The sequence below is a fragment of the Ornithorhynchus anatinus genome, chromosome 4 (assembly GCF_004115215.2).
Source record: "Ornithorhynchus anatinus isolate Pmale09 chromosome 4, mOrnAna1.pri.v4, whole genome shotgun sequence".
In the NCBI taxonomy this organism is placed as follows: domain Eukaryota; kingdom Metazoa; phylum Chordata; class Mammalia; order Monotremata; family Ornithorhynchidae; genus Ornithorhynchus; species Ornithorhynchus anatinus.
In genome coordinates, this window is record NC_041731.1 from 127,457,653 (window position 1) to 127,480,362 (window position 22,710).

At 46.6% G+C, this 22,710-nt stretch overlaps 1 protein-coding gene across 1 annotated transcript in view; it reads right to left on the reverse strand.

Moving 5' to 3' along the window:
- EVC2 (EvC ciliary complex subunit 2) overlaps window positions 1–22,710 on the reverse strand; it is a 174,393-nt gene that overhangs the window by 115,705 nt on the left and 35,978 nt on the right. The window contains exons 5-7 of the mRNA XM_029063978.2: window positions 17,608–17,794; window positions 14,540–14,649; window positions 10,179–10,232 (exon numbers count right to left, since the gene is read on the reverse strand). Of these exons, the coding sequence (XP_028919811.1) occupies window positions 10,179–10,232; window positions 14,540–14,649; window positions 17,608–17,794 (351 nt within the window). The remainder of the gene's footprint in view (window positions 1–10,178; window positions 10,233–14,539; window positions 14,650–17,607; window positions 17,795–22,710) is intronic.

Consider the following 22,710-nt stretch of genomic DNA (forward strand, 5'->3'; position numbering starts at 1 on the left):
GCTGATAGCACAAGTTTTTAAAAAGATTTTCAGTTCACTCATTCATTCATTCAGTTGTCTTTATTGAGCGCTTAGTGTGTGCAGAGCACTGTACTAAGCGCTTGGAAAGTACAATTTGGCAACAGAGAGACAATCCCTACCCAACAATGGGCTCACAGTCTAGAAGGGGGACACAGACAACAAAATGAAACAAAACAAGTAGACAGGCATCGATACTTTCAAAATAGATAAATAGAATCATAGATATATAAACATAGGTTGAAGAAATGATTTCATATCCAGTTTGAAAATCACCACCCAGAGGGTCCAGGAACCAATTATTATTATTATCACTGTTATTATTAATAATGATAATAATAACAATAGTGGCACTGTGGTATTTGTTCACTGCTATGTACCAGGCACTGAGGTGGATCCCAGCAAACTGGGTTGGACACAGTGCCTTCCCCCCTTGAAGTTCATCGTCTTAATCCCTTTTTTACAGATGAGGGAACTGAGGTCCAGGAAAGTGAAATGATTTCCCCAGGGTCACCCAGCAGACAAGTGGTGGAGCCAGGAATAAAACCCATGCCCTTCTGACTCCCAGGCCTGAGCTGGAGCCCCTTAGCCATACCGCTTTTCAAGTATTTTAAAGACAAAATGTGTTCATTTTGCTTCCGGCTTCCAGGCAATCTCACCTCAGCTCCCGTACAGGTTAACTACATCCAGTTTTCAGCCTCGTGGACTTCTTATTAGTGCCAGTGAGCATTTGAAGCAGTGAAGCAAGGGAAGAAAATTCATTTTGTAAAATTTTTCGAGAACTGAAATGGTCCAACGGCCAAAGAGAAAACCAAGGACCCAGGAGTGGGAACAGATCTTACATATTCACTGTGTAGCAATCAACTGATAAATTTGCGTGGCTGCTGTGTGCACTGTGTTAAGACTAAATGCTTAACCAAATTAGGGTTGCCTGAAAAGAACGCTGCTTTATTTTACCTTTATTCTCATCTGAAATGCAGATTCAAATCAGGACTGATTAACAGTTAAAGAGTATATAATTTTTATGACTTGGACAAACTTTATTCAAACAAAATGAACATTCAGGGTTTCTAATCCCAGTTTGGCTACTTACCTTGCTGGGAGAACTGGGGCAAGTAACTTAACTTCTCTGTGCCCAGTTACCTCATCTGTAAAATGGAGATTAAATGCCTGTTCACTCTCCCCATTAGATTTTGATACCCACAGAGAACCGGGACTGTGTCTGATCTGATTATTCCATATTTAAACCAGTGCTTAATACACTGTTCCGGCACATCGTAAGTGCTGAACGTAATATCACAATCAGTATTATTTAATGTGAAAAATAAAACTGCTGCTAATGGCCCTGATCTCCACTTAAGTGGAAATCTAAGTTTCACGATTTGCCTTTTTTTAGAATTTCTCTCATTTCCATTTCGCCAGTGGGAGATTGGTATATTTCCCTTCCTTTAAACTCTGAACAAGTCGTGCTACTTTCCATAAAAAACTGGGCTTCTCCATTACCTGGCCATTTCTATTTCTTCTGCAATTGTCCTATCGATGTGACCTTTAAACTTTAAAGGGTGCCGCCATGGCAACAGAGTTTCAGAGGGAAATGAACCTCGTGCATCATTTTGTGCCTGAGTGATCGCACTGCTGCCGTCCCAGAAGCCGTGGCCGGGGAATAAACATTTCCTGGGTTTCTTTCGGCTCGGTTCCTTACCTGCTGTGTGACCTCGGGCAAGGCACTTACCTCCTCTGTGCCCGGTTACCTCATCTGCAATGTGGGGATTGATTTCAGTGCCGATGCATCGTAAGCGCTTAACAAATGGAGAAGCGGTATGGCCTAATAGATAGAGCACGGGCCTGGGAATCAGGAGGTCATGGATTCTGATCCCGGTTCCGCCACTTGTCTGCTGTGTGACCTCGGGCAAGTCTCTTCACTTCCCTGGACCTCAGTTCCCTCATCTGTAAAATGGAAATTGAGACTGCGAGGGACAGTTGAGGGTCCCTGCGAGTTGACGGGGACTGTGTCAGCCCGAGTTGCTTGTATCCAACCCAGCGCTCAGTACCGTGACTGGTACTCGGTAAACGCTTAACGAATACCGCAGTTATTAAATGCCTTCACTATTTAATACCCGTTCGTTCTCCGCATTAGACTGGGATACCCATTAAGGACAAGAGATTGAGTCTGAGTCCTCTGTCCAGAAACCACGAGTTGGAAGTGATGAGACCGTTTTAGGAAAGCAAACTGACACAACTGCCAACCAGCTTTCCATGGAAAAAAGGACAGGATGAATTATTTCTAACAGCCATCTGGAAATCATCATCTCTAAACTGTAAATTCCTTGTCTGGCACGTAGTAAGCGCTTAACAAATTCCATTTTTATTATCATTATTATTATTGAGGGCAGGAAACGTGGTTACCAGCTCTGTTGTATTGTACTCTCCCAAGCACTTAGTACAATGGTCTTTTTTTATGATATTCATTAAGACCTTACTATGTACCAAGTATGGAGACAAATAAGATTGGACACAGTCCCTGTCCCAGGTGGGGCTCACAGTCTCAATCGCCATTTTACAGATCAGGAAACTGAGGCCCAGAGAATTGAAGTGACTTAATAGTAATAATAATGTTGGTATTTGTTAAGCGCTTACTATATGCAGAGCACTGTTCTAAGCGCTGGGGTAGACACAGGGGAATCAGGTTGTCCTACGTGGGGCTCACAGTTTTCATCCTCATTTTACAGATGAGGTAACTGAGGCACAGAGAAGTTAAGTGACTTGCCCACAGTCACACAGCTGACAGGTGGCAGAGCTGGGATTCAAACTCATGAGCTCTGACTCCAAGGCCCAGGCTCTTTCCACTGAGCCACGCTGCTTCTGCTGACTTGTCCAAGGTCATATGGCAGACACGTAACAGAGTCAGGATTAGAACCCATGACCTTCTGATTCCCAAGCCTGTGCTCTAGCCACTAGGCAATGCTGCTTCTTGTGGTCTTTCACCCTTTATTCACCCTTCTCTCAGCCCTACAGCACTTGCACTTATGTACATATCTGTGATTTATTTATTTCTATTAATGTATGTATCCCCCCTCTAAAACTGTAATCCCACAGTGGGCAGGGAACCCACCTACTAACTCTGACTGTAAGCCCGTCAAACGGCAGGGACTGTCTCTATCTGTTGCCGACTTGTACATTCCAAGCGCTTAGTATAGTGCTCTGCACATAGTAAGCGCTCAATAAATACTACTGAATGAATGAATCATACTCTAGTCTCCCAAGTTCTGCACATAATAAGCGCTCAGTAAATATGACTGTCATTCCACGGGCTGTTTCCAACCACGTAAACGTGTAATAATGCTGGTATTTGTTAAGCGCTTACTATGTGCAGAACACCGTTCTAAGCGCTGGGGTAGATACAGGATAATCAGGTTGTCCCTCCTGAGGCTCACAGTCTTAATCTCCATTTTACAGATGCCCTCAGAGAAGTTAAGTGACTTGCCCACAGTCATACGGCTGACAAGTGGCGGAGCAGGGATTTGAACCCATGACCTTTGACTCCCAAGCCCCTGCTCTTTCCACCGAGCCACGCTGCTTCTCTACCTACCCTTGTGCTCAGCCCAGAGTAGGTGCTTAATAAATGCCTGAATAATTATTATTTTACAAGTTTAGAGAGTACATTGCAAACCCAATACTCCCCTGACAGGGAATGAAATAAACAAAAATAATAAATATTCAGGAAGGATAACTGTTCAAAGAACAGCTGGCTAAATTGCCGTCTTGCTGAATTTTAACAGAACCTAATTTCCAGAGTGAATTGTGAGTAATGATAAATTTGGCATTTAGTGAGCATTGGGGTAGATCGTTCGATGGCATTTATTGAGCACTTACTGTGCGCAGGGCTCTGCACTGAGCATTTGGGACAGCACGACGGACCTGATGGACACATTCCCCGCTCACAAGGAGCTTACAATCTAGAGGAGGAGACAGACATTTTAAAGGAGTTACAGATATGGACATCAGTGCCGTGGAGCCGGGGGTGGGGTAACTATCAAGTGCTCAAAGTGCTTATTTATTTACATCTGTCCCCCCTCTAGAACGTAAGCTCCTTGTAGGCAGGGAATGTGTCTATATATTGTTCTATTGTACTCTCCCAAGCGCTTAGTACAATGCTCTGCACATAACAAGCGCTCGGTAAATACAACCGAATGAAGGATTAAAGGGTTACAGCTCCAAGTGCATAAGGAATGCGGCGGGAAGCAGCGAGGCCTATTAAATAAAGCTCAGGCCTAAGAGCCAGCGGACCTGAGTTCTAATCCCGGCTTCACCACTTGCGTGCTCTGTGACTTTGGGCAAATCACTTCACCTTACCGTGCCTCAGTCTCCTCGACTGCACAATCGGGAGTCGATAGCTGTTCTCCCTCCTACTCCGACTGTGAGCGCCATATGGGACAGGGACTGTCCCGTTTAGACTGTGAGCCCGTCACTGGGCAGGGATTGTCTCTATCTGCTGCAGAACTGTGCATTCCAAGTGCTTAGTACAATGCTCTGCACATAGTAAGCGCGCAGTAAATATTATTGAATGAATGAATGAATGACTCTATCTGGCCTGACTGACTTGTATCTACCCCAGCGCTTAGAACGGTGTTTGACCCATAGTAAGCACTTAACAAATACTATAAAAACAAAACAAAACAAAAAAACCAGCAATGTAGAAGGGAGAGAGATTAGGGAAAATGAGGCCTTATTTGGAGAAGCCCTCACAGAGGAGATGTGATTTTAATGCTGCTTTGATGGTGGAGAGGAGAGATGCAAAGTCATAATATTGGACCATTGACTGACTGACTGAGACTCAATCCATTGTTCTTTCCACTAGGCTACAGTGTCCACCCTCCTTCACTTTAGATGCATTTATTTCTGGTATTTATTAAGCACTTTTCTGTGCTACAGGACAGGCTAAGCACTGGAGAAATTATAAAATCACTACATCCTACTCAGTCCTTGTCCCACTTAGGATTCACATTAAGTGGTGAACTTTGTCTCCCCGCCTCTAGACTGTGAGCTCATTGTGGGTAGGGAATGTCACAGATCATCGTTGTAGTGCACTTTCCCAAGCGCTTAGTACAGTGTTCTGCACACAGTAAGCGTTCAATAAGTATCTACCCCAAGGGGTACCCCTCGTATCCCCATATAGACTGTGAGCCTGTTACTGGGCAGGGATTGTCTCTATATGTTCCCAAATTGTACATTCCAAGCGATTAGTACAGTGCTCTGAACACAGTAAGTGCTCAATAAATACTACTGAATGAATAAATGAAGTACAAGTGAATGAATGAATCAAGTGGTATGAAAGGGCCTGAGTTCTTATCCTAACTCTTCCACTTACCTGCTGTGTGACCCTAAGTGTCATAACTTCTCTGTCCCTTAGTTCCCTCCTCTAAAAAAGGGATTAAATGCCTGCCCTCCCTCCCCCTTAGAATGTGAGCCCTGTGGGGGGAAGGGACTGCGTTTAACCTGATTATCATGTAACTATCGTGGCACTTAAATATTATTATTATAATTATAACGATATAATAATACTACACTTCTTTACAAGTAAAGTACCTGTAAAAGAAAAAAAGTTATAGGTCTTGGAAGTTCTACTAGTGTCAAAAAAAAGAGCTCCCTCAACACTAAAGAAAACAGGAGATATAATAATGTTGGTATTTGTTAAGCGCTTCCTATGTGCCGAGCACTGTTCTAAGCGCTGGGGTAGACAAGGGGAATCAGGTTGTCCCACGTGGGGCTCACAGTCTTAATCCCCATTTTCCAGATGAGGTAACTGAGGCACCGAGAAGTTAAGTGACTTGCCCAAAGTCACACAGCCGACAAGTGGCCGAGCTGGGATTCGAACCCATGACCTCTGACTCCAAAGCCCGTGCTCTCCCCACTGAGCCACGCAGATATGTGAGGTGAAGCAGTGTGGCCTAGTGGAAAGAGCGCGGACCTGGGAGTCAGAGGACCTGGGTTCTAATTCCGGCTCTCCCACTTATTTGCTGGGCGACCTTATGCAAATAATTTTCTCCGTACCTCAGTTTTCTCCTCTGTAAAATGAGAATTGAGACTGTGAGCCCTATGTGGGACAGATACTGTGTCCAACCGAATCAGCTTGTATCTAGCTCAGTGTTTAGCAGAGCGCCTGGCAAATAGTAAGCACTTCATAAGTACCATTAAAAAATGCCTTTAGAGCAGGACAGATTAAATAAATGACCTATTTTGAAGGAATAGCCAAACCAACTTTCACTCACTCGGTTAATACATTACTCATCAAACCCAGAGAATTAATTTCTCAGTTGGAGGGACATGTTGGCTTCTCAATCTTTCATCCAGATTTTCACCCTCCCTTTGCCAGGCCTGGGTGTCTGACCATCAGACCCAGGTATTCATTCTGGGCACGGGAAAGCACTGAGTCACCGCTGAAATGTGGGGCTTAAATCCTGTCGGGTGTTGGTCCCGGATCAGGAGATAATTCCAACCCCGACTTGGCCGCCGCAGAGCAGATCGATCAACCTGTGCCGATCCTGGAATTCCAACCTCGTCCTGAGTCTAAATCCCGATTGGTGAAGAGCCCGAAAATGAAAAGGAAATTCTTCCAGCTGTGTTCAATAGTTCCCACAGACAGGTGATTGCCAACTTGCTGGATTAGAATAAGAGCCATCAATGAAAGTGGATACATTTCAGTAGAATTACCCCGGGGCGACCCTAAGTAGACGTCCGAGGCGAAACTACGGTCGGTTAATGATTGTGGGATTTGTTAAGCACTTACCATGTGCCGAGCACTGTACTAAGCACTGAGGCAGATAAAAAACAACAGGTCGGACTCAGTCTCTCTCCCAAATGAGGCTTACGCCCAAAGGAGGAGAGAGAACAGGTCTGGGATCCTCATTTTGAGAAGCAGTGAGGCATAGTGGAAAGACAAGCCTAAGGGTCAGAGGACCTGTGTTCTAATCCCGGCTCCACCACCTACCTGCTGTGTGATCAGGGTAATTCACTTTATTTCTCTGTGCCTCAGTTCCCTCATCTAAAAAATGGGGATTCAATACCTATTTTCTCTCCTATTTAGACTATGAGCCCCATGTGGGACAGGGGCTGTGTCTAATCTGATTATTTTATATTTATTCCAGTGCTTAGTAGATTGCTAGGCACATAGCAAGTACTTATCAAATACCACAGTTAATATAATCACTTAGTACAGGGCTCTGTACATAGTAAGTGCTCAATAAATATGATGGAATGAATTAGCATTATTATAATGAGGAAATTGAGGCACAGAGAAATGAAAGTCACTCTGCAGTTACTGAGCACTTGCTGTGTGCAGAGCGTTGCACTATGTACTTGGGAGAGCACAATACAATAAACAGCCATATTCCCCGACCAAATCAAACTTACAGTCTAGTGGGGGAGACAGACACGAACAGAAATAAAGAAATGACAGATATGCACATAAGTGCTGTGGGGCTGGAAGGGAGTGATGAATAAAGGGAGCAGGTCAGAGGGACGCAGGAAGGAGTGGGAGAAGAGGAAAGGGGGGCTTAGTCAGGGAAGGCCTCTTGGAGGAGATGGGCCTTCGATAAGGCTTTGAAGATGGGGGGCAGAGTAATTGTCCAAGGTCTTACAGCTCATAAGTGGCAGAGTGGGGATTAGAATCCAGGTCCTCTGAATTCCGGGTCTGTGATATTCCCACCAGGCCATGTCGCATTACACCGTTTGGCTAAACCCTCTTCTCCCCCCTTTCCCTCTCCTCCTCCCCCTCTCCGGTCCCACCCCCTCAGCACTGTACTCGTCCGTTCAACTGGATATATCTTCATCACCCTATTTATTTTGTTTATTTTGTTTAATGAGATGTACATCACCCTGATTCTTTTTGCCAGTGTTTTTACGAGATGTTCTTCCCCTCAACTCTATTTACTGCCATTGTTCTCGTCTGCCCGTCTCCCCCGATTAGACCGTGAGCCCGTCAAACGGCAGGGACCGTCTCTATCTGTTGCCGACTTGTTCATTTCCAAGCCCTTAGTACAGTGCTCTGCACATAGTAAGCGTTCAATAAATACTATTGAATGAATGAATGTAGACAGAAGACAATGGGCAAATTAAAAAAATGCTCTTTCTACAAACCCATATTAGTGTAACACAACCCGCAAATCAGCGCAGGTGGATTTGGTGTTGGGAGAGACGGTTGTGGGCACAGGTGTGTGGTGTGGGTCACGATGTAATAATGTTGTTATTTGTTAAGCGCTTACTATGTGCCAAGCACTGTTCTAAGCGCTGGGGTAGACACAGGGTGATCAGGTTGTCCCACGTGGAGCTCACAGTTTTAATCCCCATTTTACAGATGAGGGAACTGAGGCACAGAGAAGTGAAGTGACTCGCCCACAGTCACACAGCTGGCAAGTGGCAGAGCCGGGCTTCGAGCCATGACCTCTGACTCTGACGCTGCTTACTTCCTAGCCTCTGCCTGGACCTTAAGACACTGTCGAGGACAGGACTGTGGCTTTCTCCATTTTTTCTGACAACTTTCTAATGTTAAATTCAGGAAAAGAACAACGAGTGGCAAAGCCATAAAACATTTTGCTAAAGATGGACCTAACGATCGATTAATGGGATTTATTGAGCACTGTACTAAGCTCTTGGGAGAGTACAGTACAACAGAGTTGGCAGACACGTTCCCTGCCCACAACAGTAATAGAGATAGCTGCATCCAAAAATGTCGGTCCTGATCGTAACACGGGGAATGTGTGCGTTATATTGTACTCTCCCAAGTGCAAAATACAGTGCTCTGCACGGTAAGCACTCAATAAGTTGTCGGTCCTGATCGTAACACGGGGAATGTGTGCGTTATATTGTACTCTCCCAGGTGCAAAATACAGTGCTCTGCACGGTAAGCACTCAATAAGTTGTCGGTCTTGATCGTAACACAGGGAATGTGTGCGTTATATTGTACTCTCCCAGGTGCAAAATACAGTGCTCTGCACAGTAAGCACTCAATAAGTTGTCGGCCCTGATCGTAACACAGGGAATGTTTGCGTTATATTGTACTCTCCCAAGTGCCAAATACAGTGCTCTGTACGGTAAGCACTCAATAAGTTGTCGGTCCTGATCGTAACACAGGGAATGTGTGCGTTATATTGTACTCTCCCAAGTGCCAAATGCGATGTTCTGCACAGTAAGCACTCAATAAGTTGTCGGTCCTGATCGTAACACAGCGAATGTGTGCGTTATATTTTACTCTCCCAAGTGCCAAATACAGTGCTCTGCACGGTAAGCACTCAATAAGTTGTCAGTCCTGATCGTAACACAGGGAATGTGTGTGTTATATTGTACTCTCCCAGGTGCCAAATACAGTGCTCTGCACGGTAAGCACTCAATAAGTTGTCGGTCCTGATCGTAACACAGGGAATGTGTGTGTTATATTGTACTCTCCCAGGTGCCAAATACAGTGCTCTGCACGGTAAGCACTCAATAAGTTGTCAGTCCTGATCGTAACACAGGGAATGTGTGCGTTATATTGTACTCTCCCAAGTGCCAAATACGGTGCTCTGCACAGTAAGCACTCAATAAATACGATTGAGTGAAACCATCTACTTTCAAACCCACTGTGGGACAGGGATTGTGTCCAACCCGATCAGCCTGTACCTACCCCAGCGCTTAGTACACTGCCTGACACAAACGGCTCTGCCACTTTTATGTCGTACGACCTTGGGCGAGTCGCTTCACTTCTCTGTGCTTGTCTCTTCATCTGTAAAATGGGGATTGAGACTGTGAGTCCCAAGTGGGCCGGGGGTTGTGCCCAACTCAGTTTGCTCGTATCCACCCCGGGGCACAGAGTAATAATAATAATGTTGGGATTTGTTAGGCGCTTATTATGTGCAGAGCACTGTCCTAAGTGCTGGGGGAGATACAGGGTCATCAGGTTGTCCCTCTTGAGGCTCACACTCTTAATCCCCATTTTACAGATGAGGGAACTGAGGCCCAGAGAAGTGAAGTGACTTGCCCACAGTCACACAGCTGACAGGTGGCAGAGCCGGGAGTCGAACCCATGACCTCTGACTCCCAAGCCCGGGCTCTTTCCACTGAGCCACGCTGCTATACCCCAATTATTATTATTGTAATGAAAGCCCTTCGAACGATGCGAGTGATACCTTTGGATCGTCTTGTCCCATTATGCTGAAGAAGGCCTTCAGTAGCGTTTTGTTCTAGAAAAGTAAGAAATGAGAAAATTCTGTGAACATTAGGATGCTCCCAAAGGATTTGAAACATAATGTCTCCGTTCTGGAGGAATCCCTCCCTTCCCTAATTGATAATAGCCTTTTATTCTCAAGGTATTAAACAGGAGCGACCCAAAACTATTTGACGAAAAAAGGAATAATGATGGCTGCGATAGTTGAACGCTTACTATAATAACGTTGGTATTTAAGCGCTTACTATGTGCCGAGCACTGTTCTAAGCGCTGGGGTAGATACAGGGTCATCGGGTTGCCCCACGTGAGACTCACAGTTAATCCCCATTTTACGGATGAGGGAACTGAGGCACAGAGAAGTGAAGTGACTCGCCCACAGTCACACAGCTGACAAGTGGCATACTATGTGCCAAGCACTGTGCTAGATCCAATGTAGGCAGATCGGGGCAGATGAGCACTTTCACAATGAAGTCCAGGAGATGGGGGAGAATCTTGTGACCGGTTCCTGTCTGTCCCCTTGCCCTAATGGACAGAGCATGGGTCTGGGACTCAGAGGTCCTGGATTCTAATCCTAGCTCCGCCAACTGTCTACCGTGTGACCTTGGGCAAATCTCCTAACTTCTCCGTGCCTCGGTTACCTCATCTACAAAATGAGGATTGAAAGTGTGAGCCTCCTGTGGGACAGGTACTGTGCCCAAACCGATTTGCTTGTATCCACCCCAGCGCTTGGGAGTCAGAGGTCATGGGTTCGAATCCCTGCTGTGCCACTTGGCAGTTGTGTGACTGTGGGCGAGTCACTTCACTTCTCTGTGCCTCAGTCCCCTCATCTGTAAAATGGGGATTAAGACCGTGAGCCTCACGAGGGACAACCTGATGACCCTGTATCTCCCCCAGTGCTTAGAACAGTGGTCGGCACGTAGTAAGCGCTTGACAAATACCAACATTATTATTATTATAGTGCCTGGCACATAGTAAGCACTTAACAAATGCCATTATTATTATCATCCTCCTTGCTCCATCTCTCTTCTGCTGTGTGACCTTGGGTCAAGTCACTTCTCTGTGCCACAGTTACTTCATCTGTAAAATGGGAATTGAGACTGTGAGTCCCACATAGGAGACAGTAAGCCCGGTGTGGGCAGGGATTGTCTCTACTGCTGAATTGCCCTTTCCAAGCGCTTAGTACTGTGCTCTGCACACAGTAAGCGCTCAGTAAATACCATTGAGTGAATGAATGAATAACAGGGTCCGCGTCCACTCCTCAACGTGCTTGGATCCACCTCAGCACTTAGTAAAATGACTAGCCCATAGTAAGCAGCAGCGTGGCTCAGTGGAAAGAGCCCGGGCTTGGGAGTCAGAGGTCATGGGTTTGAATCCCGGCTCTGCCACTTGTCAGCTGTGTGACTGTGGGAAAGTCACTTGAATTCTCTGGGCCTCAGTTACCTCATCCGTAAAATGGGGATGAAGACCGTGAGCCTCACGTGGGACAACCTGATGACCCTGTATCTACCCCAGCGCTTAAAACGGTGCTCTGCACATAGTAAGCGCTCAACAGATACACACATTATTACGAATACCACTCTTATCATTATTATTATTATTAGAGGAGTGAAGTGTGCCGGCCGGGTTATAATCGGAGACTAGGAAAGTGAGGTAGCAGGGGGCAAGGTGATGGAGTGCTTTAAAGTGTCGCAGCCAGGGTTAGACCCCAGGTCCTTCAGACCACCCCCCAGGCCTGTGCTCCTTCCATTAGGCCACACCGCAGGCTCACGTGCGGCTCACGGTCTCAATCCCCATTTTACAGATGAGGAAACTGAGGCCCAGAGAAGTGAAGTGACTTTAACCAAGGTCACACAGCAGACAAGTGACAGAGCAGGGATGAGAACCCTTGACCTTCTGACTCCCAGGCCCGTGTTCTATCCACTACGCCACACGCGCCTATTATTCACTGTACCGCCATCTTATCTGTCTCACCGCCGACCTCTCGCTCACATCCTGCCTCCGGCCTGGAATCCCCCTCCTCATCATTTGTCTCCCCCTCTAGACTGTAAGCTCACTATGGGCAGGATATATGTCCGCTAATTCTGGTGTACTATGATAATGTTGGTATTTGTTAAGTGCTTACTACTACTAATAATAATGTTGGTATTTGTTAAGCGCTTACTCTGTGCAGATCACTGTTCTAAGCGCTGGGGGAGATACAGGGTCATCGGGTCGTCCCACGTGAGGCTCACGGTTAATCCCCATTTTACAGATGAGGTAACTGAGGCCCAGAGAAGTGAAGTGACTCGCCCTCGGTCACACAGCTGACAAGTGGCAGAGCCGGGATTCGAACTCATGACCTCTGACACCCAAGCCCATGCTCTTTCCACCGAGCCACGCTGCAGAGCACTGTTCTAAGCGCCAGGGTAGATACAGGGTCATCAGGTTGTCCCATGTGAGGCTCACGGTCTTCATCCCCTTTTTACCGATGAGGTAACTGAGGCCCAGAGAAGTGAAGTGACTCGCCTAAGGTTCATTCAATAGTATTTATTGAGCGCTTATTATGTGCAGAGCACTGTACTAAGCGCTTGGGATGAACAAGTCGGCAACAGATAGAGACGGTCCCTGCCGTTTGACGGGCTTACAGTCTAATCGGGGGAGACGGACAGACAAGAACGATGGCACTAAACAGCGTCGAGGGGAAGAACATCTCGTAAAAACAATGGCAACTAAATAGAATCGAGGCGATGTACAATTCATTAACAAAATAAATAGGGTAACGAAAATATATACAGTTGAGCGGACGAGTACGGTGCTGTGGGGATGGGAAGGGAGAGGTGGAGGAGCAGAGGGAAAAGGGGAAAATGAGGCTTTAGCTGCGGAGAGGTAAAGGGGGGATGGCAGAGGGAGTAGAGGGGGAAGAGGAGCTCAGTCTGGGAAGGCCTCTTGGAGGAGGTGATTTTTAAGTAAGGTTTTGAAGAGGGAAAGAGAATCAGTTTGGCGGAGGTGAGGAGGGAGGGCGTTCCGGGACCGCGGGAGGACGTGACCCAGGGGTCGACGGCGGGACAGGCGAGACCGAGGGACGGCGAGGAGGTGGGCGGCAGAGGAGCGGAGCGTGCGGGGTGGGCGGTAGAAGGAGAGAAGGGAGGAGAGGTAGGAAGGGGCAAGGTGACGGAGAGCCTCGAAGCCTAGAGTGAGGAGTTTCTGTTTGGAGCGGAGGTCGATAGGCAACCCCTGGAGTTGTTTAAGAAGGGGAGTGACAGGCCCAGATCGTTTCTGCAGGAAGATGAGCCGGGCAGCGGAGTGAAGAATAGACCGGAGCGGGGCGAGAGAGGAGGAAGGGAGGTCAGAGAGAAGGCTGACACAGTAGTCTAGCCGGGTCACACAGCTGCCAAGTGGCAGAGGCGGGATTCGAACCCATGACCTCTGACTCCCAAGCCCGGGCTCTTTCCACTGAGCCCCGCTGCTTCTCTATACTATACTCTCCCAAGCGCTTAGTAGAAGCGGCATGGCATATCTATTGCCAAATTAGACTTTCCAAGCACTTGGTACAGTGCTCTGCACACAGTAAGCGCTCAATAAATACAACTGGATGAATAGTGGATAGAGCCGGGGCCAGGGAGTCAGAAGGCATGGGTTCTAATCCTGACTCTGCCACTTGTCTGCTGTGTGACCTTGGGCAAAGTCACTTCGTTTCTCTGGGCCTCAGTTACCTCATCTGTAAAATGGGGATTGAGACTGGGATCCCCACGTAGGACAGGGACTGTGTCCAAACTGATTTCCTTGTAACCTCCCCAGCGCTTAGTACAGTGTCTAAATACCTCGCACAGAGTAAGTGCTTAACAAATACCACAATCAGTATCAGGAGGGATGAAATAATAAATAGTGAAAAACACGAGCAACTATCAGCAGGGCGTCGTGCCTAGAAAAACAGAATTCCAGGCTCCTTGTGGCTAAAAGAGTACAGAGCTCTACGCTACACCTGCTTTTATCAGTCCCCCAAGACAACTAACGTTCCTTTCTGTTGATTCTTCTTCAAAACAACTACACAAGCAGCGTGGCTCAGTGGAAAGAGCCCGGGCTGGGGAGTCAGAGATCATGGGTTCGAATCCCGGCTCTGCCACCTGTCCGCTATGTGACTGTGGCCGAGTCACTTCACTTCTCTGGGCCTCAGTTACCTCATCTCTAAAATGGGGATTAACTGTGAGCCTCACGTGGGACGACCCGATTGCCCCGTATCTTCCCCAGCGCTTAGAACAGTGCTCTGCACCTAATGAGCGCTTAACAAATACCGACATTATTATTATAATTAGGAGGCTGAAATAAAACGGAATAAAAAAATACCAGAGACGAACTGTTAAAGGTGAGCTGGGCAGGGAGAGTCAGGTTTCCGTTGCTCTTCACTTCTTTTGCATTAATGAAGGCGATATAATTAACAGCATAATAATCTCCCACTGTTCAAAGAAGAATTCACGGTTAAATAGAGGCCAGAGTGTTTAGAAGCTAACAGAAACACACAGTGATTTGGAACAGAATGAATCAAGCTTCACAGTTTTCAGGGTTCGATGTCAATAGGCGCTTAGTACAGTGCCTGGCCCTCAGTAAGCCCTTAACAATAACAATTACGGTATTTCTTAAGCGATCACTATGTGCCGAGTACTATACTGAGCGCTGGGGTTGATGCAAGAAAATGTTGGTATTTGTCAAGCGCTTACGACGTGCAGGGCACCGTTCTAAGCGCTAGGGTAGATACGGGGGAATGAGGTCGTCCCACGTGAGGCTCACGGTTTTCATCCCCATTTTACAGATGAGGGAACTGAGGCCCAGAGAAGTGAAGTGACTCGCCCACAGTCACACAGCTGACAAGGACAGACACAGGCCCTGTCCCATACGGGGCTCAAAGTCTAAGTAGGAGGGAGCGACATTTAATCCCGATTTTAATCGATGAGGAAAATGAGGCACAGAAAAGTTGTGACTTGCCGGCTGGGTGACCTTGGACAAGTGATTTGACTTCTCTGGGCCTCGGTTACCTCATCAGTAAAATGGGGATTAAGACTGTGAGCTCCACGTAGGACACGGACTGTGTCCCGCCTGATCAGCTTATATCTGCCCCAGCGTTTAATGCAGTGCCTGGTGCATAGTAAGCGCTTAACAAATACCGTTTAAAAAACACCCCCTTTACACTGTAAGCTTATTTATTATAGGCAGGGAATGTGTGCAGCGTGGCTCAGTGGAAAGAGCCCGGGCTTTGGAGTCAGAGGTCATGGGTTCGAATCCCGGCTCTGCCACTCGTCAGCTGTGTGACTGTGGGCGAGTCACTTCACTTCTCTGGGCCTCAGTTCCCTCATCTAGAAAATGGGGATTAAGACTGGGAGCCCCACGTGGGACAACCTGATTCCCCCGTATCTCCCCCAGCGCTTAGAACAGCGCTCCGCACATAGTAAGCGCTTAACAAATACCAACATTATTATGATCTGTAAATTGGGGATTGAGCCTGGGAGCCCCACATGAGACAAGGACTGTGTCCAACCCGATTTGCTTGCATCCATCCCAGCGCTTAATGCGGTCCCAGGTATTCATTCATTCATTCGTTCATTCATTCAACAGTATTTATTGAGCGCTTACTATGTGCAGAGCACCGTACTAAGCGCTTGGGATGAACAAGTCGGCAACAGATAGAGACGGTCCCCGCCGTCCGACGGGCTCACGGTCTGATCGGGGGAGACGGACGGACGAGAACGATGGCGATGAATAGAGTCGAGGGGAAGAACGTCTCGTAAGAACAATGGCAACTAATAGGTCCCAGGTAGTTCAGCAAATACCATGCTCTATTCCACCAGGAAAGTAATGAGCACGGATGGCAGAGAGAGGCTGAGTGGCACCGGGCGTTCGTTCATTCAATCGTATTTACTGAGCGCTTTCTGTGTGCAAAGCACAGTATTAAGCAGCACTGTATTAAGCACTTGGGAGAGAACAACAGAACAACCAAGAGAAGCATTCTGACCCACAAGGAGCTCACAGACCATTAGCCCCGGATCAGTTCTTCCTCTTAGGTTTTCTCGGTCCAAGAAGCTACTGGTCGTTCCCAACTCCGTCGTCCATCAACTCCGTCTACAGATTCCAGCGACTCCTTCCCCGCTTTTTACACTTCCATTCCAGTGGTCAGCGACCAAGTCTGATCTGGTCCTTTTGCACCTAATCATAATGTTGGTATTTGTTAAGCGCTTACTCTGTGCAGAGCACTGTTCTAAGCGCTGGGGTAGACACAGGGGAATCGGGTTGTCCCACGTGGGGCTCACGGTCTTCATCCCCATTTTACAGATGAGGGAACTGAGGCACCGAGAAGTGAAGTGACTTGCCCACAGTCACGCCGCTGACAAGTGGCAGAGCTGGGATTTGAACTCATGACCTCTGACTCCAAAGCCCGTGCTTTTTCCACTGAGCCACGCTGCTTCTCGCCTGCCCTGTAATTTATTGATTTATATTGATAATGATTATGGTGTTTGTAAATCACTAGGTACCAAGCACATTTTGTACCTGTCCTGTAATTTATTGATTTATATTGATAATAATGATGATATTTGCTAATCGCTAACTACGGGCCAAGCACTGTTCTGAGCGACAGGGTAGATCTGAGGTAATCGGGTTGGCCACGGTCCCCATCCAACGTATGGGTCACAGTCTTCGTCCCCATTTTACAGAAAAACCAGTCGTCCAAACTCCCTCATCTGTAAAATGGGGATTAAGACTGAGAGCCCTATTTGGAATAGGGATTGTGTCCGGCCCGATTACGTTGTAACTACCCCACTGCTTAGTACAGTGTCTGGCATACAGTAAGCTCTCAACAAATATAATAACAGTAATAATAATAGTAACAATATGAAGCAGCGAGAGAAGCAGCATGGCATAGCGGAGAGAGCACTTGCTTGGGAGCCGGCTCCGCCGCTTGTCTGCTGTGTGACCTTGGGCAAGTCACTTAACTAATCTGGGCCTCGGTTTTCTCATCTGTAAAACGGGGATTAAATGTGTGAGCCCCAGTGGGACAACCTGATTATCCTGTATCTACCCCAGTGCTCACAACAGTGCTTGGCACATAGTAAGCCCTTAACAAATACCATAAATATCACTATTAATTATGAGTTAGAATACTCTTCCAAGTGCTTAGTTCAGTGTTCTGCACCCATCAAGTGTTCCATAAATAACATCGACTGATAAACGGTTGAGAACTCTGCGGCTACATTCAAATTGGATAAGGTGGAGGGGCAAGATAAATCTTTCGGCCGATAGAATTTTAAATCTCTGTGGATTTGGGCAGATCGTCTTAGCAACGATTGATCCCCGACCTTTCTCTCCCTAAGCCTTTATCACCATCACTCTTTTGATAGTCTTATTTAATCGCCTACAACAATTACCTGGGAGAAACATTTTTCTGAACACTTGAAATCCGTCCGAAGTCTGATTTCCAGTAGATCCCTGAACAACGAGGCCAGTGATGTTATCCAGCAGAACGAGATCGGAGAGATTGGATGCCGACGGTGTGTTGGTGTTGTTAATTAGAAGTCTTATATTGGCCACCTGGGGATCCCTCTGGGTGGATACCTAGAACAAGGAATCAGCTACTAATTTAAGGTTCTCTCTCTGAACAGCAATTACGCCACGTAAAACTGCCTAGATCTCTTTTCGTGACATTTAAGTTTCAGGAGAGAGGAGAGGCGTGATACGTTTGGAGTGCACTGACAATTTGTCACGCTCGGTGTGATTGCCAACTCCCAGAGAGATTTTTCGACTCACAAATGCCCGACGGGATTGAAAACCTGTACTTTTGAAATCCTGCATATCGGTTCACGCAGAGAATGGGTAGCTGTGAGTGAAAATAAAGATCAGAAAATCCCAACAGGAGACTTAGAGAGAGAAGTCAAGGTGGCATGTTGCGATCACATTTTGGAAAACTTCAGATTTGGTAGCGGCAGAGAGAAAATGCTGAAGATACATTATTTACACCGATTTAGAATAGATTCTAAATCTTTAAAATGATTTAAATGATTAAAAATGAATCCAGACCATGATATAGACTACTTAGCGTAACCGAAAATTGGTCTCCCGTGATTACCGTTTTCGATTAAATCATCTGTAAGATGCAGAGAGTTGTTGAAAATGGTACTGTCTAAAGGAACAGCTGTTCAAAAAAGTCTCCGGCAAAATTATTCATTTACGGCCCCCTGATTCATGGTCGAAATCCCCTTCTGTTTTCTCGCTCTATTGAAAATTTAACAATATTTCAACAAGGAAGGAAATTAAATCTTTTGTATACTTTAAAAACTGAAAAGTGATTCACTGAAATTATTCCTCATTTTGGATTGACAGTTTACACAAACACGATTTAAATTCATTTATAAATTGTTAAAAAAAACCTACAGCCTATAAACAAGGAAAGAGTATATGCAAAATGGTCACCCTTATGATTCAGACTAAAAAAGCGAATAATAATAATAATGATAAGGATTCGTTAAGCTAATAATAATAATAATGTTGGTATTTGTTAAGCGCTTACTATGTGCCGAGCACCGTTCTAAGCGCTGGGGTAGACACAGGGGAATCAGGTTGTCCCACGTGAGGCTCACAGTCTTCATCCCCATTTTACAGATGAGGGAACTGAGGCACAGAGAAGTGAAGTGACTTGCCCACGGTCACACAGCTGACAAGTGGCAGAGCTGGGATTCGAACTCATGACCTCTGACTCCAAAGCCCGTGCTCTTTCCACTGAGCCACGCTGCTTCTCCTGTGACAGACACTGTACTAAGTGCTGGGGTAGGAACAAGATGGTCAAGTTGGACCCGGTCCCTGACTCACATGGGGCTCACAGTCTTCATCCCCATTTTACAGATGAGGAAACTGAGGCACAGAGAAGTTAAGTGACTCTCCCCAGGTCACACAGCAGACAGGTGGCCGGGGTTTGAACTCAGGTCCTTGACTCCCAGGCCCGTGTTCTTTCCACTAGGCCATGCTGCTTCTCATAATAATAATAATGTTGGTATCTGTTAAGCGCTTACTATGTGCAGAGCACCGTTCTAAGCGCTGGGGGAGATACGGGGTCATCGGGTCGTCCCACGAGAGGCTCACAGTCAATCCCCATTTTACAGATGAGGTCACTGAGGCCCAGAGAAGTGAAGTGACTCGCCCACAGTCACACAGCTGACGAGTGGCAGAGCCGGGAGTCGAACCCGTGACCTCTGCCTCCCAAGCCCGGGCTCTTCCCACTGAGCCACGCTGCTTCCCCACAGATGACAGATGAACATCCCTGGACACTGAAAGAAGTATATCCCATTTCACTGCGGGGGGGGGGCTTCTAAAGTCAGTGTGAAACGAAGCATCAATTAGAAAAACTGGCTTGCATAGATCCATCAATCTCTAAGACGAAAAGTCGGTCTGCTGGAAAAATAAATTGGTTTCAAAATAAGATGTCTACAGCTGTCCGTTAGTTTGAAAGCAATCCCGCTCACGCCAGGATGATATTCACGTGTGGGGCCGTCACACTGACAAATCTCTCTCACGCTCTGCCAGCGAAAATACAGTCGTGAGCTTTTTCCGGCCTTGGTTTTTTAGGTGAGCAATGTTCAGATTCAAAGGTTAAGAAGACTAGGTCCACTCATTCGTTCATTCACTCACTTGTATTTATTGAGCGCTTACTAATAATAATGTTAGTATTTGTTAAGCGCTTACTATGTGCAGAGCACTGTTCTAAGCGCTGGGGTAGGTACAGGGGAATCAGGTTGTCCCACGTGGGGCTCACAGTCTTCATCCCCATTTTCCAGATGAGGTCACTGAGGCCCAGAGAAGTGAAGTGACTTGCCCACAGTCGCCCAGCTGACAAGTGGCAGAGCCGGGATTCGAACCCAGGACCTCTGACTCCCAAGCCCGGGCTCTTGCCACTGAGCCACGCTGCTTCTCTACTTACCGCTTACTGTGTGCAGAGCACTATACTAAACGCTTGGGAGACTACAATGTAACAACGTTAACAGACACGCTCCTTGCCCTGAATGAGCTTAGAGCCTTGAGGGGGAGACAGATATTAATAGACATAATCCGACCTGATGATCTTGAACCTACTCCATCGCTTAGCACAGTGCTTGCCACATAATAGCCACGTAATACCACAACTGTTATAACCAAAAGTGTGTCTTATTCCTAGCAGGACATGCACTTTCATTCATTCATTCAGTAGTATTTATTGAGCGCTTACGCTCACTGTGTGCAGCACAAGCAGCGTGGCTCAGTGGAAAGAGCCCGGGCTTGGGAGTCAGAGGTCGTGGGTTCGAATCCCGGCTCTGCCATATGTCAGCTGTGTGACTGTGGGCGAGTCACTTCACTTCCCTGGGCCTCAGTGACCTCCTCTGTAAAATGGGGATTAACTGTGAGCCTCACGTGGGACAACCTGATTACCCTGTCTCTCTCCCGGCGCTTAGAACAGTGCTCTGCACATAGTAAGCGCTTAACAAATACCAACATCATCATTATTATTATTATTACTACTAAACGCTTGGGAGACTACAGTATAACAACGTAACAGATACGTTCCTTGCCCTGAATGAGCTCAGAGTCTAGAGGGGGAGATAGATATTAATAAAAATAATCCGACCTGATGATCTTGAACCTACTCCATTCAATCGTATTTATTGAGCACTTGCTGTGTGCAAAGCTTGGAGTAAGCACTTGCCCTGTATCTTTGAGATAGGAGTGAGGATCTGGATTGAGCCATCCGCACTCCTCGCCCAGCCCCTCTGAATCCACTGCTGAGCAGGTTGGATGGGAGACAGGGTGTTGTCTGTCATCTCAGAAAAGAATATTTCCAAACACTTGCCAGCAGCTGATTGGAGAAGCTGCAAGGCCTGGGAGTCAAAAGGTCATGGATTCTAATCCTGGCCCTGCCACCTGTCTGCTGTGTGACCTTACGCAAGTCACTTCACTTCTCTGGGGCTCAGTCACCTCATCTGTAAAAGGGGATTGAGACCATGAGCCCCATGTGGGTCAGGGACCGCGTCCAACCCCATTTGTACAGTGCCAAGCGCTTAGTACAGTGCTCTGCACATAGTAAGCGCTCAATAAATACTATTGAATGAATTTGTTTGTATTCACCCCAGCGCTTAGTACAGTGCCCAGCATATACATTCATTCATTCATTCAATTGTATTTATTGAGCTCTTACTGTGTGCAAAGCACTGTACTAAGTGTTCGGGAGAGTACAATATAACAACAAACACACATTTCCTGCCCCCGACGAGCTGGCATAAAAGGGTGAAACAAATATTACAATTATTATGTCACTGTGCCCTCACTCTATCATAAACCATCTCCAAGTAGGAGTGATAAAAGGCATGTATTGAGCATCTACTAGGTGAAATGTACTCTACTAATCACGGGGAAAAGCATAAAAGAAGCAGGACACACACTCCCCGCCTATAACGAGTGTTCATAAAAGAGGATTTACAAATAATCAGAATGAATTCAAGTAACTGTATGAATACTATCATTATTATTAAGGTATCTGTTAAGTGCCTACTATATGTTCACTCATTCATTCACTCCCGCCATCGTATTTATTGAACACTTACTGTGTGCAGAGGACTGCACTGAAAGCTCGCGAGAGGACAATATAACAATAAACAGACAGATTCCCTGCCCACAGTGAGCTGAAGGTCTAGAGGGGAAGACAGACATTAATATAAATAAATATATTACAGATACCGACATAAATGCTGTGGATGTTGGGAGGAGGATGAGTTGTGGGGAGGGAATATGTCTACCAACTCTGTTAGATTGTTATAGTATGCTCTCCCAAGTGCTTAGTACGGTGCTCTGCACACAGTAAGCACTCAATAAATAGGATTGATTGAACCACTGCTCTAAGCACTGGGATAGGTACACGTTTATCAGGTTGGGCAGAGTCCCTCCCCCCACGGTGTTCACAGTCTAAGCGAGAAGGGCAACGGGTCTTGAATGCCCATTTTACAACTGTGGAAACCGAAGCACGGAGCAGTTCAGTACTCAAGGTCACACGGCAACCTATTCATTCAATAGTATTTATTGAGCGCTTACTATGTGCAGAGCACTGCTGGCAGAGCTGGGATTACCCAGGTCCGCTGACTCGCAGGTCCGGGATCTTACCATCAGACTACGCCATACACACATGCGTAACACCCAGACCATATTCACCCATATAACTGCCCCCACCGATCACTTAAGCACCCCCCGCTCCCCGATCCTTGATGATTTTTGTGCAATCCTTAATTGTAAAAGCGGCAAGAGGGGCCTGTCCAGCGGGAAGTGGACTGCCAGGTGAACACACAACGAGGGAGGCGGAGGTCATTAATTCATTAAGAAAGTCACAGGCCGGGGGAGGCCCAGCGGAGATGACAAAGCAGTAAGACCATTGGGAGTCAGGAATGGAGGAGAAGAATGGGAAAGAGACAAGAGAGCAGGAGTGGAGCGAATCGATCGGTCAATCATTTATATTTATT